Raw genomic sequence first — 15,042 nt, forward strand, 5'->3', positions numbered from 1 at the left:
TCCAACTATCTCAGAGAAGCCAGTCAAGAGAAAAGTTTTTGACTGCTCTCTGAGAGACACAACATCTATCCAGTCGACCTGCACTGAGTTGGATGGCTGGCTGAAATCCGTGGACAAGGCCTACCTGGGAAGTTTAAAGCCTGGGTCTACCAACATGGCATTCTTCCCAGGATTCTGTGGCCCCTCCTTGTCTATGCGGTCCCTATCTCAACAGTTGAGACCCTAGAGAGGAGGGTCAGCACCCACCTCCGGAGATGGCTTGGGTTACCAAGGAGCCTGAGCAGCATTGCACTCTACGGGAACACCAACAAACTGCAACTGCCAAAATTCAAGGTAACTAGAGCCAGAGAAGTGGTTCAGTACAGGGACTCAAGTGATCCGAAGGTGGCTAAAGCAGGGATCCAAGTGAGGACTGGCAGGAAATGGAGGGCAGAGGAAGCAGTTCAAGAGGCAGAGGCAAGGCTGCGTCACAAGAGCCTGCAGTGGGAGTGGTCACACGAGGTCGAGCTGGGCTAGGATCCTTTCCAACTCCCCAAATGAACACCTGTGGGAAGGAAGGGCGCCGTCTTGTTCAGGAGGAGGTGAGAGCAGCAGTGGAGGAGAAAAGAACCTGCAAGGCAGTGGGAATGAAGCAACAGGGAGCTTGGACGAGATGGGAGAATGCGGTTGAGAGGAAAGTGACCTGGGCTGAGCTTTGGAAAGCCGAGCCTCACCGCATCAAATTCCTAATCCAGGCAGTGTATGATGTGCTTCCAAGCCCATCAAATCTGCACACATGGGGCATAGCAGAGACACCAGCATGCCCATTGTGTTCCAAGCGAGGAACCCTGGAACACATCCTCAGTTGCTGTACAAAGGCACTTGGAGATGGACGGTACAGGTGGAGGCATGACCAAGTCCTGAAGACCATTGCTGAAGCCATCAGCACAGGACTGGCGTGGTCAAAGCAGTTCCGACACTCCAAGAACACCATCGCCTTTGTCAGAGCTGGGGACAAGCCAACTTCTGCCAGAAAAACATCTGCAGGCATCCTGACGTCTGCAAGAGACTGGCAGTTGTTGGTGGACCTTGAACATCAGCTGAAGTTCCCCAGCCATATTGCAGTCACCACCCTGCGACCAGACATTGTCCTTGTGTCTGAGTCCACCAAGCAAGCTGTGCTGCTGGAGCTGACAGTCCCGTGGAAAGATCGCTTGGAAGAAGCCTTTGAAAGGAAGCTCTCCAAGTACGCAGGACTGGTCAGCGACTGTCAGCAGGCGGGATGGAGAGCAAGGTGTTTCCCTGTGGAAGTTGGGTGCAGAGGATTTGCAGCCCGTTCCTTGGTCAGAGCCTTCAGTAGTTTAGGCATCGAGGGAGAGAGAAAGAGGAGAGCCATCCGCAGTACCACCGATGCGGCAGAGAGGGCCTCAAGATGGCTGTGGCTCAAAAGAGGGGAGCCATGGAGTCATGGTAGCTAGCTAGCCATCTGGACACAAGCTGGGGTCTGATCAGCCCCGGCTGGGTCACCTGGAGGAGGGCGTATGATGTTGCGAGACCCGAAACGTCCTATGATTCCAGGAACATCACTGAAGATGTGTCCAGATTAGGCATCAGTAGATGTATGTACACAGCATGTAACTGAATCAACACTTTTACAGTGATTTTACTGTGTATTATGTCTGTCTAAATACTAGAGTTGGAAATACTCCCCTGCATTCAGAAGTTACAGAAGTATTAGAGTAAAAATATACCAAATATACTAACAAAAATGTAGTATATTGAATATAGAAGACACCACACAATGGATACCGTATCAACAGGCCATTGGCTGCTTGTTTATTAGCCAGCACGGACACACACATGTAGAACTAGCGCCAACATACATGTACTGCCCCAGTGGGCGGATACTTCCTACTGGCTACCTTTACTCCTAGTCCTGGTGTACTTGTGCCCCCTCCTGTCCCGGCCCCGTAATGACAGTCCATAACATGCCTAGTAAACCCACCATATAACATCTCCTTCCCCTTAAATTTGCACTACTGCCTGCTGTTTCCCTGACTACCGTGTCCCCCACTAATAGTCTGTCTTTAACAGCACACACACAGTCACAGTAGAATTTGCCTTAGTTTAAGACATCAAAACAAAATGCAATGTCTGTTGTTCCCTTTCGCTTTTTTTTTTTTTTTTTTTTTTATACGAAATGGCGGAACAAAATTCACAGTTCAGTTTCGTCAGGTTCCTGGTAGTGTGGGTGGACTACCACACTACCCAAAGGAGACATGGGCGCATTCTTGCCCATAAGCAATATCTCCTTTTACCTGACAAAGTCCTTCAAGTGATCTGGTGGTCTCGTTTCTCTGTGAGAGCGTCTCAGCTCCCCTCCGGCTGCACCATTCTCTCCCTCGGCCTCCTCTGCCGGTGACGCCGTAGAAACCTCCTCGGCCCGTGATGAGCTGCTGCTATCCTGGGGTGGTCCCTGGTTCCCCTCCCCGGTCTCCGTGTCGTCGTTGCCCTCCGTCTCGGCTGCTGTTGCCGCTGCTGCTGCCGGATGATCCATCTCCTGTCTGCTGAATAGTTGATCCACGTGTCTCCGGACCACTCTGCTGTTCCCCAACAAGACTTTGTAAGACACTGGTCCAGTGATCTCCTGTACTAAACCTGGAATCCATTTAGGCCCATATCCAAAGTTTCTAGTATACACTGTGTCCCCAATCCTAAAGTTACGAGCTGATGCATGCCTGTCGTGATATGCCTTCTGACTCAGCTGTTTTGATTCCACTTTCTGCTTTAGGTCTGGGTGTATTAAATCTAATGTGCACCTGAGTTTCCTACCCATCATCATCTCAGCAGGAGACAACCCTGTCGTAGATTGGGGGGTAATGCGATAACTGAACAGAGCCCTGTTCAGTTTTGTCTCCAATGTGTCACCTGAACTCTTTTTCATGAGGTCTTTCAAGATTTGTACCGCTCTCTCTGCTAGTCCATTTGAGGACGGGTGGTAAGGAGCTGCTGTAATATGTGTGATTCCGTTCTTTGAAATAAACTGCTTACTTGCCTCACTGACAAAATTTTGAGCATTATCTGAAACAATTATCTCAGGAATTCCATGTGTACTAAAACTGTTCCTCAGACAATTTATAGTAGCTGCCGATGTGGCTGAACTCACAGGAAACACCTCCATCCACTTTGAGTGCGCATCTATTATCACAAGAAACATTTTCCCCATGAAAGGCCCTGCATAATCTATGTGCAGCCTTCTCCAGGGTTTGTCCGGCCACTCCCAGGGGTGGAGAGGTGCACTAGCAGGAGCCTTCCTGTGCTCTTGACATGTGGTGCATGACTTGACCTTATGCTCTATGTCCATGTCCATATTTGGCCACCACAGATAGCTTCTGGCTAAACTTTTCATTCGACTCATGCCTGGATGTGATTGATGCAGTTGCTCTAGCATTGCTGCTCTTCCTTTCTGTGGAATCACTACCCGGGCCCCCCACAGTACACACCCATCCTGAACACTAAGCTCCTGTTGTCTCTGTCGATAAGGACTAAATTCAACCCCCATATTATCAGGCCACCCCTTCAGTAGATACTCACGTACTCTCGCTAGAATGGGGTCTCTGCTTGTCCAGCTCCTGATCTGTGCATGTGTCATCAAGGGGAACTGGTCTTGTGCCAGCATCAACACTTGGTCCTCTATGATAGCTGCCTCTGGACAATCAGGTAACGGCAGGCGGCTGAGAGCATCTGCATTTCCATTATCCTTTCCCGCTCTGAATCTGATCTCATTATTCATATGCTCTTAGTGTTACCGCCCATCTCATGACCCTTGGCGAAGCCATCTGGGGCACGGCCTTCATCTCATTGAACAAGCTTATCAATGGTTTGTGGTCAGTGTAGATTTGAAACTTCCTCCCATACAGATATTTATGGAAACGTTTCACCCCAAATATCACAGCCAGCCCTTCTTTGTCCAATTGTGAATAATTTTTCTCTGCTGGATTTAGGGTGCGTGATACAAACCCAATGGGCTTTTCGGATCCATCCGTCATGCGGTGAGCCAGGACCGCCCCCACACCATACGGTGACGCGTCACAGGCTAGTATCAACTCCTTGGCTTCATCATAGTGCACCAATACCCTGCTAGACTGTAACAGTTCTTTTGACAGCTTGAATGCTGCTTCTTGTTCTGGTCCCCATGACCATGGCACCTCTTTTCTCAGCAGCTTGTGCAAAGGTGCTAGTAATGTAGACAGATTTGGCAAGAACTTGTTATAGAAATTCAAGAGCCCTAGATATCCTTTCAGCTCTGTCACTGATGATGGTGTAGGTGCTTGCTGCACCGCTTTCACCTTCGCTGGCACTGGGTGAATGCCTGTGGTGTCCACTCGATGCCCTAGAAATGTCACTTCTCTCTCCATGAACTGGCACTTGCTTCTCTTTAAGCGTAGTCCTGCCTCCTTCAGACGCTGTAGCACTGAGTCCAGTATCTTTAGATGATCCTGGTCATCCTTTCCAGTCAGTATGATATCGTCTAAGTACACCGCTACTTGAGGAATGCCCCTTAACACCCCCTCCATAGTACGCTGAAAAATAGCTGGACTAGAACTAACCCCAAATGGTAACCTGGTGTACACAAAGAGCCCCTTGTGTGTATTAACTGTGACATATTTCTTGGATTCCTCATCTAAAACTATCTGTTGATATGCATGGCTCATATCTAACTTAGTGTATTTTTCACCCTCTCCTAGGGTTGCCAACATGTCTTCCATTCTTGGAATGGGGTACTGTTCTAGTGAAGACACTTTATTTACAGTCAACTTGTAGTCCCCACACAGCCTAACTGTCATATCGGGCTTCAACACCGGGACTATGGGTGCGGCCCATTCTGAGAATGTCACTGGTTCTATTATTTTCTCCTTCTGCAACCGATCTATTTCTGCCTCCACCTTTTGTTTCATAGCAAATGGCACTGATCTTGGTTTGAAGAATCGGGGCTTGGCATCACTGTCTACGTGTATCTTTGCCTTGAATCCCTGCAACTTTCCCAGCTCCTCTTTGAACACGGCCTCATGTCTCATCAACACGTCCTGCACTCTTACTTCCTGTTCTGCTACTGTATTTACCCTTTGCCAATCCACCCCCAGCGCTTTTATCCACCCTCGTCCTACCAGGCTTGGTCCTACTCCTTCCACTACTACCACTGGTAATGACTTTGTCCTGTCTTTATACTCAACTTTCACATAAGCTGCACCTATAACTGGTACTGGATGTCCACTGTAAGTTCTCAATTGTATTCTGCACTGCTTCAACTTGGGTGTCCTGGCCTGCTTTCCCAAATTCTGAAATTCCCTTGTTGACATTATTGTATAGCCACAACCTGTGTCTACCTCAAAAGTCATTGGTGTTCCATTCACCCTCAATTTCTGCCTTAGGGGTTCTTCTCTAGGAATGATTATCTCCTGATCTATATTGTACACAGTAGTGACTACGTCCTCTGTACTATCTATGCTGTATACAGTGAAAACATCCTCCTCCTCATTACTATCCTCCCTGTCCTCTTGAATGAAATGCGCCTTTTTCTCAAATCTCCCTCTCTCTTCCCTTTTCTTCCATGTGTTTTGAGTACTCACATTTTCACCTGCCTTTGACTTACAGGCCCTCCTAATGTGTCCCATTTTCCCACAGTTATGACACTTTTCATCAGCAAATCTACAGTCATTTGCCAAGTGGGTAGTTCCTCCACATCTGAAGCATTTACCATATTTGGCAGGCGGCTTCGCCCGGACATCCGTCACTTTGTTCACAGTTCCCTCCGCAGCGCGACTCCATTTTGCGCTTTCCCGCGCGCTGTTTAACTCCTTGATGTCCTTGTTAGCCGCCTCCATGGCCTGCGCCTTCCTCAACGCAGTGTCAAAAGTTAATCCATCCTCCGAGAGTAGCCTCCGCTGAATACTGTCCTCGTTGATCCCACAAACTAAACGATCCCTCAACATCACCGTGAGAGTATCTCCAAAATTGCAGTCCTGGGCGAGCTTCCGTAGCTCCGCCACATATTCCACAACATTTTCCCCTTGCCTCCTGTCCCTGGAGTTAAACTTCCACCGCTGTACTATTTCACTCGGTTTTGGGTTGAAATGAGTTTTCAGCAGAGTCACCAACTCTTCATAGGATTTAGCTCCCGGGCGATCAGGACTTAACAAGTTCCTCATTAACGTGTAGGTCTGTGCGCCCACACAGCTTAGCAAAATGGCCCGTTTCTTCTCAGCGTTCGTAACCTCATTTGCAATGAAAAAATGATCGAGGATTTCACAGTATTCCTCCCACGTCTGCACGCCACTGTCAAAGTGTGCTACCGATCCCACTGTTCCAGCCATCTTCACGGACACCACCGCCGGCACCGAGCCGCTCGGATTCCCAACACTGTTTTCGTCCACAACAACACTGCCTTCATCCGACGACTCTGACGACATATGTCCGTAAAAACGTGATCATACTCTTCTTTTACTCAAAACTAACGCAATCTCCTCTCACCCGAACACTTCTTCCGATTTGTCCTCGTCGCCAATGTAGTATATTGAATATAGAAGACACCACACAATGGATACCGTATCAACAGGCCATGGGCTGCTTGTTTATTAGCCAGCACGGACACACACATGTAGAACTAGCGCCAACATACATGTACTGCCCAAGTGGGCGGATACTTCCTACTGGCTACCTTTACTCCTAGTCCTGGTGTACTTGTGCCCCCTCCTGTCCCGGCCCCGTAATGACAGTCCATAACATGCCTAGTAAACCCACCATATAACAAAAGAAAACTATGCATTACGCAAAATGGCCCATTTCACAATAATATATATTGTTGGATGGAAATAGTAATGCTTTAATGTGTGCATTATTTGAATGTTGCAGCTGGTAAAGGGGCTTAACTTTAACAATCGTCTCTGCCAGGCCGGACGACCGAAGGCTGGAGTGGAGAGACTATGTTTTCTCCCCTGTCTGTCCGTCCGTCCGTCCGTCCGTCCGTCCGTCTGTGAACAGCTAATCTCTGGTACCATTGGACCGATTGGCATTAATTAATCGCCATACTTAAAGGGATTGTAGGCGAGTTCAGAGATAAAAAAAAGAAAAAAACTATTGTCAAACACCACACCTCCACTCCCCCCCCCCCTCCTCATCAGCAGTTCGTTTCCCCAACCACCAGGGGGTGACGCAGGGGGGACTTCTAAACGGGCCATGCCGAAAATAGGTTGCTTTATTCGGATACAATGCATGTCACTGCCCGCCCCTGCCGGTTCTCTGAAATTTTATTTTTAAATAGGCTCTTTCATGATAAATTGACCACATATATGAAGTTAAACAACTAAATTCTATCCAAACGCTATCTTAAAAGTAAATTCCGTGCCTCAAAAAAGAAGTTTGAGCGCGTTTTAAAACCGAAAGTAAGAAGTATAAACTGCCTAAAGAGAAAACAATGGCGGCTCGTTCCATTTTTGTCGGCTGCACTCGGTCCCATTCGGTTTCACCCGAACACTTCACACGGGTCACGGACGCGCACGGACGCGCACATGTGCGTCCATGCATTTACGTCCCGGATACCCGGATGTCAAAACATAAATTGTTGGGAAAATACGGATTTCAGAAAGAGGACTGTGTTTCAATGCAGGAAAACACCCCAGCATCATTATATAGTGGCTGATGGAGGGGAAAAAATGCAAAATATGTATATATAAATATTCTTAAAATTTAGGCTTAATGTTGCCTACAATCCCTTTAATAATAATATTTCATAATATTCTTCCAGAGGAGCACACTTTTCTAGTTCATCATAATTTCATTAGGTGTGTTTCATAATAATCAAAACCTATGAGGTAGTAACTGAAGTTGTCAAAAAGTAAAAGATAAAAAGATACAAATTATAATGGAAATACTCAAGTAGAGTAAAAGTACTTGACAATTGTACGTAAGTACAGCACCTGAGTAAATGTAGGTAGTTGCTTTCCACCACTTCCGTGTACCATACTAGTGGTGTGTGGATAGTAAAGTTTGTTCTCTTCAGTGCCCCTAATTCTGGCTGCACTGAATCATGGGGTTTGGACAGAAGGCTTGTGCTCCCCCTCAAGGGCTCCGAATCTGAAGGGCGAGAGATAATTTCACACATCATCACACCGTAGTGTAAAAAACAAACACACACACACACACACACACACACACACACACACACACACACACACACACACACAAATAAATGCTAAGACACCAATGCACATAAGTATATGTGTGGAATGTACAAGCACACGTGTGTACTGTACATGTGCCCACACACAGTCACAACTCATACTCACACGCACAAATTGGGGGTGGGGGTGGGGGCATATAACCACACAGCCTGAGCCGGCATCTCGGTCAGAAAAACTGTAAATGAGCAACGTAAACCTGCAAGATACACACATGAAAACATAACATCATAGTTCATCATCATCATAGTTCATCATAGTCAGTTCTCACAGAGCAGCATGGAGGTACAGTAAAACACTTAGGCTGAAAGGATAACACAAAATAATTCCTGGGGATTTGTTTTCATTGTGGTCCTATGTATTCACTTCATCAACAGCATAGAATATTAACACATTAATGTCATCCACAAATACAAATAGCTATATTTACAGAGGAGAAAAGGGAAAAACGGCGGCAGTGTATGACCCCTCATATGGTGCTGACGCGGTGAGTATTTCACCGTAAAATCCTCAGTGTTTTGTTTGTAAATTCAAAAGTAGAAATAGAACCAACTGACCCGTATGTATCCATTTGGAAAGGAAGAGGTAGTCAGTGGGGCTTGGTAGTGCCATGCGGTGCCAGGGGGGCATTTGGAAAGTAAACACAAAAACACAAAAAGACAAATGATATACTGTAGGCTATATACAGTATAATAGAAAAGATTCTTGCCATTCCCTTGTGATTTTTTGTCTATTTGTTTTTGTGTTTTTTTGTGAAACTGTGATATTATTATTATTTTATTTTTTTATGGGAGGTCATCGTATAAGCCCACTTGGGTTTCATATACTGTATACTTTCATCATTGTGTGTGCAAATAATAAACCTAACAGGTATTCTGACAATGGGTACAACGGTATAGAACCCAGCAAGCACAATGACGTCATGATGACGTTATGATGACGCCCGGTCATCACCCCGGTGACGTTCAGGACTAGGCCAGATCACAGCCCATATGGGGATGATCTTTACGTCATTTACAGGACGTCATCACCGGGACATCAGATGGACATTTGGACAGCAATTTTGGGTGATGAGAAATGTGTTTAGATGACGTCCTGGAAGTGACGTTTTTGTGGTCAGGATTAATTTTGGTTGAAATCAGGTGATATTCTGGGCCAGATCTGACTTGTCTTGGTTTGACTTGATCTAGCCCCAATCGAGACGTCACTGATTGGTCCGGGTCCTGACTGTGCTTGCTGGGAAGCTATGGTTATTTGGTGGTCTTTGGCATGGAAAGGTTTGGAACCCCCTGGTGTATACAGGTTGGAATTTTACAGTACATTGAGGCATGTATGGTGCAAATGGAAAACCGTCTGTCTTAGGCTCACCTTGTTCTAAAAATATCTAATGGCTGCTGCATCTGATGGTCTCCCTTGGAGTTAAAGATGGCAAGGCCAAGGGAATCAAGACAGTCCATGAAATAGAATAATCTATCAACAGAAAAACCACCAATGTGATCTATTCCCAGAATCAATGAAGTGGCTCTTGGTGATTTGGTTACTGAAGCTGAGTTTATGATCAGGGATTAAAATTACATTTGTTTTCTTGCGCGTCCTTTTTACAGGTCAATCTCAATCTGATGGCCGGAAGTATCTCTGAAGTGGACACTTCAAACGCAAACGATCCCTTCCTGAGACATCAGATAGGCGTTTAAGGTCGTGTTGTCATCGATCTGCTTTCCCACATGGAAGGAATATACAGGCTCTCTTAGACTGCATGTCTTAAAATGTGAACGGGTTTGCCCAGTCACTCTTAATGTGATTGTGAACACATTCGTCCAGTCACTCTTAAATCTGCCACTGCGATCATTTCCCATTCACATGAGTGGCTATTTCTGGAGTCAATCAATTAGAACACATAATTGATTAAGAGAGGCTAGTGTGGCAGTGTTTCAAATCTTCATCTCCACCATAGCTTCTGCAGAGTAAGGCACATTACTAGCTGTGTTCTCCGAATACATTACAACTCCCATTATTCCATCTGTTGTTTACTATAAATCAGACATTTGAATCAGGCCAGGCACTAGGGCTGACCAATATGTCAATATTATATCAATATCGTTATATGAGACGAGATATCATCTGGGATTTTGCTTATCATAATATTGTCATAATATTCACATCAACCCTATTTCATACTTTCAAAAAAATGACAAAACATTTTTAAAAATAGTGAACATATATGAATCCTCAAGCTCACAGCACATTGCATCATGACAGGGAAGAAATATATCTTATGTTCACAATATTGATATTGAGGAATTTGGTCAAAAGTATTGCGATCTTTAATTTTGTCCATATTGCCTGCTCTGTTCTTTACCATTAAATCAGACATTTGAATCAGGCTGAGCACATTGACACATAGACACATGACACATTTTACTTGCTAAGTTGCTCTTTGTGTTTCAACAATAACACATGGTGAGAAAGAAAAAAAAGAAATGTGGACTGGCAGCCATGACAAAAATAAAGCAGTATCAACAAAAAATACAAAACATTCCCACAGTAATACATTTGCCATTTGGATCGACATTTTCAATCTCAGGTGCTCGGGTGGCACGGTTGTAAAGTACCTGCCCAACACCACAGAGTCTAGGGGGATCAAATCTATCGCTGTGTAGCCTATCCGGCTTTGTCGAGCGTCTATGAACACTATTCGCCCGGGTTCCTAAGCCGTGATATTTGTCACTGCACATACTCCTACGGGCTGTGGGAGTGTTGGGAGGGAGGAGGGATGCAGGCGCTGCGTTCTCCGGATGGGGGCTCCTCACTGGCAGGTGAGTCAGTAGGATACAACCGAAGTGACAAAATAATTGTCGTAACGACAACATTTTTGTTGGGGGGGGGGGGGGGGGGGGAGAGTAAAAACATATTGGCTAGAAAGAGAAAAATCGAATCTCAGAATTAAATGAAAACTGAGCATTTGTGATTGTGTCCTTAGTCCTGGCAGGGTATGCCACTGCGGTCGCACCTTGAGCAGGTGCGGATGTATTTAGATGACAGGTAACACTATAGGTTGAAGAGAAGAGCAGGTACAGGGGATGGTAGGCATCCAGGAAGACCAGCGTGCCAATGCTGTTGCAGGGAGGGAGGGAGAAGAGAGAGCGCTCTCCGTCCATTAATTTCCAAATGTCTGTTGCTAAGAATAGACCCCCCCCCCTTTCTCCCCTTCCCTATAGCAAACACACTGTCTTGTGTGCATACACAGTCTGCTGTACATGTCCTCTATGCACGTGCATGCGCGCCAGTCACTCTCAGTTGGGGTTGCAGTTGTACAGGTTGCAGTTGTACCCCCCCCCCCCCCACACACACACACACACACACACACACACACACACACACACACGACACAGCTGCCTACACATCTGGCTATATGACAGCCAAGCAAGCAAGTAGGCTACTTGCTCAATCTTTGCGAAATCCACAGTGGAGGGGAGGATGATGTGTTACCTCATCATCGTCCTGCTGCACCACGCAGAGGCTGCCTGAATGTGTGCGCATTATTTGATATGGTTTCGGCTCCGTTATATCGTTATGTCTTCAGAGAGGTCGACAACCATTTGGGCAGGGCTTCTTTAGCCTGTGGCTCCTTTAAAATAAGCCAGCGGTCTCCGTCTCCATATGTCTGGAAGTTGGACGAGCAGTGAGTGTGAGAGTGTGTGTGTGTGTGTGTGTGTGTGTGTTTGGGGGGTGGGGGGGCTGCGTGCGTCATGTGCATATGCGGCTGTGCTGGCCTGACGCGCGTCCCAGCGCGGCGCAGAATCGATCCCGTTCTCATTATAGTTCAAACTACACGCTGAAAGGCAACCATTTCACGTTCGTTCCAGTCATTTGATGTATAGGTATACCGCTGGGCTGAGTTCCAAAGAAACAGCCCACCACACCACCACCCCTCCCTTTATTTCCTCTCTCCATTCATCCATCCACCCGTCCATCCGTCCATCCGTCCTTCTCTCTCCCCTAGGGGCCGCTGGACCGAAAGAGGGGAGGCCGACATAGGAGCGCATTTCTCGAAGGAGAGAGTCGGAAAGGACGCGGACAGGACACCGGGGCTTAGTTGCACAGCGGGTGAAGAAAGGTAGCGTGCGGGGCGGGGATGTTGAGATCGACTCTGGCGCCGGAGACCATGGGAGGAGGATGTGAGACGGTGGGGAAGCGGCCGTCATCATCCACTTGTCTTTGACGATGCCGTACTGTGTGTCCCTTATCCTCGGCTTCTTCGACCACGTACGGATGGCCGCGCAGGTGATGGTTGTAACGAGAGAAGGATGCCATTGAATTCGTCTGGAGAAGAAGAAAAAAAAGAATCCACCTATAAATACAGCGTTCGATTGCATTGACATCGACATTCTTTGAAAGGGGACGACGTTTTTTTTTCTCTCTTTTTTCCTTTTTAACTGAGGAGATATGCGCTCTGAAATCATCAGGCTTATCAACAAATGTCAAATTTTTCAGGCTGTCGAGGTGCTTGTAAATCGACTGTGAGGTGGTTGTGGAGCCACATTATAGCCACTCACACACCAAACATTGCGGATGTTTGGAAAATAAATAAATAATCGCTTTCCCCCCTTTTTTTCCCTCTACCTTTCGAGTCTTCAGAAATGCGAATCTATAGGACCAACATGCCAAGTTGAGAGGCATTCACCTAATAATAGGTAGGCTATTCATTTTATAATTAAAACATTTATTTTTCAATTGTTTTGTTCAATTTTGGGCCTATTTGTTGCTGAGTTGGGTTCATATTGTTATTAGGCTACCAGCTGTCCAAAAAAATAATCTAATTGAATCATCATCACCAAACGCACAGCAGACTTGTTGTGCGTCTCACACGGCCATCAAGCTATGGAGGACATGAAACATTTATACTAACTCTTTCTGGAATTTCCCCAGATTTAATGTATAGGGGCGGTTGCTCTTTTATATGGACATAACATAAGAAGAACGGACTAAGGCGATTGACTGGGAAAGCCCACTGTACTACAGCCAGCCAACCAGCCGATCTTCATTTTCTTACACCTTGCATTTGACCAAATGCTGTAACAGTCAGAGAGCGAAACGACACTTGGGCGTCGATCCCCGTCTTCTTGGGCCAAGGGCCGCATATGGTAACCGGAACGCTCGCCCCAAAACACGCTACACCCCCATTATTTTTTCGCGGACCGCTCGCCCCCCAGCGGTTCTTGTATTCGTCTATTTGTTTTACTGAGGTAGGTTAGAAATAAGTTTAGGGTTACGCATAGTGAGGTTAAGTTTAGGAATAAAGTTAGGTTTTGGCGACGTTTTACTGAGGTTGTTTGGGGATAACGTTAGGTTTTTAGGCATAGTTTACTGAAGTTACGTTTAGGAATACCAGGTGGCGACTGGCGACCGTTCCGAGGTCGCCGGATTTTCACCGGGGCGTCTGTGTTTTTGGGCGAGCGTTTTGGTATTCCCGCATATCATCGCTCTCCCATCGCCCAGGCAGCGCAGGTGTGCAGCAGCAAACCGCCTTACAAGTCAAGACCAACAGTGTTGCCATGTTGGCTTATTATAAGCGACTTTGGGCTTCTTTTTTTGTAAAGTTGCTTGTAAATATTGGTAGTACTAGTTTTGCGGGTTGCGGTTTGTGGGCTTGTTTCTAATGTGTACTTGTTATTATTTTAACCAGTGGTTCTGAAATATTTTCATGACAATGTTTTGTGCCAGGGAGCATTTGTGTTGTTAAAAAGAATGTATACAAAAATATTCCAAATATTCCACATTTTATTGCAAGAGTTTTTGAAAATAGCAGATCTACAAGCTCACAACGCGTCGCATCATGACGCGTTATGAGCTTGTAAATCGGCTATTTAAAAAAATACGAATAGCCGACGCATATAGGTTTAAAGTGCTCATGTGGCCTAAAGTTGCTTCTTTTGGGCTTGTTTTCCTAGACCCGGTTGCTTATTTCTCTCACATAACCTGGCTACACTGAAGACCAACCGTCGTTCACATGAGCAGTCCTGAGCCAGATGGGATGTAATGTTGTGTGGCTGCGTTGCTGAGGCTGAGCATCCGTCTCCTTCTCCGCTGCTTTGTGAAGATTGGCATTCTGTGTCCAGAGGATGGCGCGGTTCGACGAGGCACCGGCCAGGTATGGCGGAGGGGCGCGGCGGGCATGGCGGCCCTGGTGGTGGAGGAGGTAGCAGGCAAGGGGGGCCCCATGGACATGGCCATCATGGCCACGGAGGAGCACACGGCCATGGCCACGGACCCCCAGGTGTGCCCGGGCAGAGGGTGTACAAGCAGTCCATGGCGCAGAGAGCCCGGACCATGGCCCTCTACAACCCCATCCCGGTGCGCCAGAACTGTTTCACTGTCAACCGCTCGCTGTTCATCTTCAGCGAGGATAACTTCGTGAGAAAATACGCCAAAAAGATCACCGAATGGCCATATCCTTTACTTGTCATTGCTTCACAGTGCTACAGCAGTCAGCCAGCCCTACAGTAAGCTTACCAGCCAAGAACAGGTAGGCTAACTGTAACTGTACAGACACCTCTTTAAATGAATGTTCCATCTTCACCCTTTTGAGTGCCTCATGTTATGAGGTCTTTTAGAAGGTCTAGGAGGAGCAATGTAGGCTAAACCAGATAGGCCTTGAGCAGGCCTCAGTAGGTCGGCTACCTAGGCCTACTACGTCTAATTTGTAGGCAGAGTCCATACTACAGAGGAAGCACAGGTGACGTTATTTAGAGCGACACGTTAATGAATGAGCAATGCCCAATTACCACCAGAGGCCCATGAACCAGACCCCATTATGAGGCTGTTT

The 15,042-nt window shown here is 46.6% G+C and overlaps 2 protein-coding genes across 2 annotated transcripts in view; both read left to right on the plus strand.

The window, feature by feature from the left end:
- The window catches only part of gtf2f1 (general transcription factor IIF, polypeptide 1), a 235,715-nt gene that overhangs the window by 77,701 nt on the left and 142,972 nt on the right, over window positions 1–15,042 (plus strand). The window lies entirely within an intron of this gene.
- cacna1aa (calcium channel, voltage-dependent, P/Q type, alpha 1A subunit, a) overlaps window positions 14,339–15,042 on the plus strand; it is a gene marked incomplete at both ends in the record, with an annotated part of 141,769 nt that continues 141,065 nt past the window's right edge. The window contains 2 exon segments of the mRNA XM_080446597.1: window positions 14,339–14,383; window positions 14,385–14,678. Of these exon segments, the coding sequence (XP_080302723.1) occupies window positions 14,339–14,383; window positions 14,385–14,678 (339 nt within the window).

The sequence above is a fragment of the Gymnoscopelus braueri genome (assembly GCF_963280865.1).
Source record: "Gymnoscopelus braueri genome assembly, chromosome: 13".
Lineage (NCBI taxonomy): Eukaryota > Metazoa > Chordata > Actinopteri > Myctophiformes > Myctophidae > Gymnoscopelus > Gymnoscopelus braueri.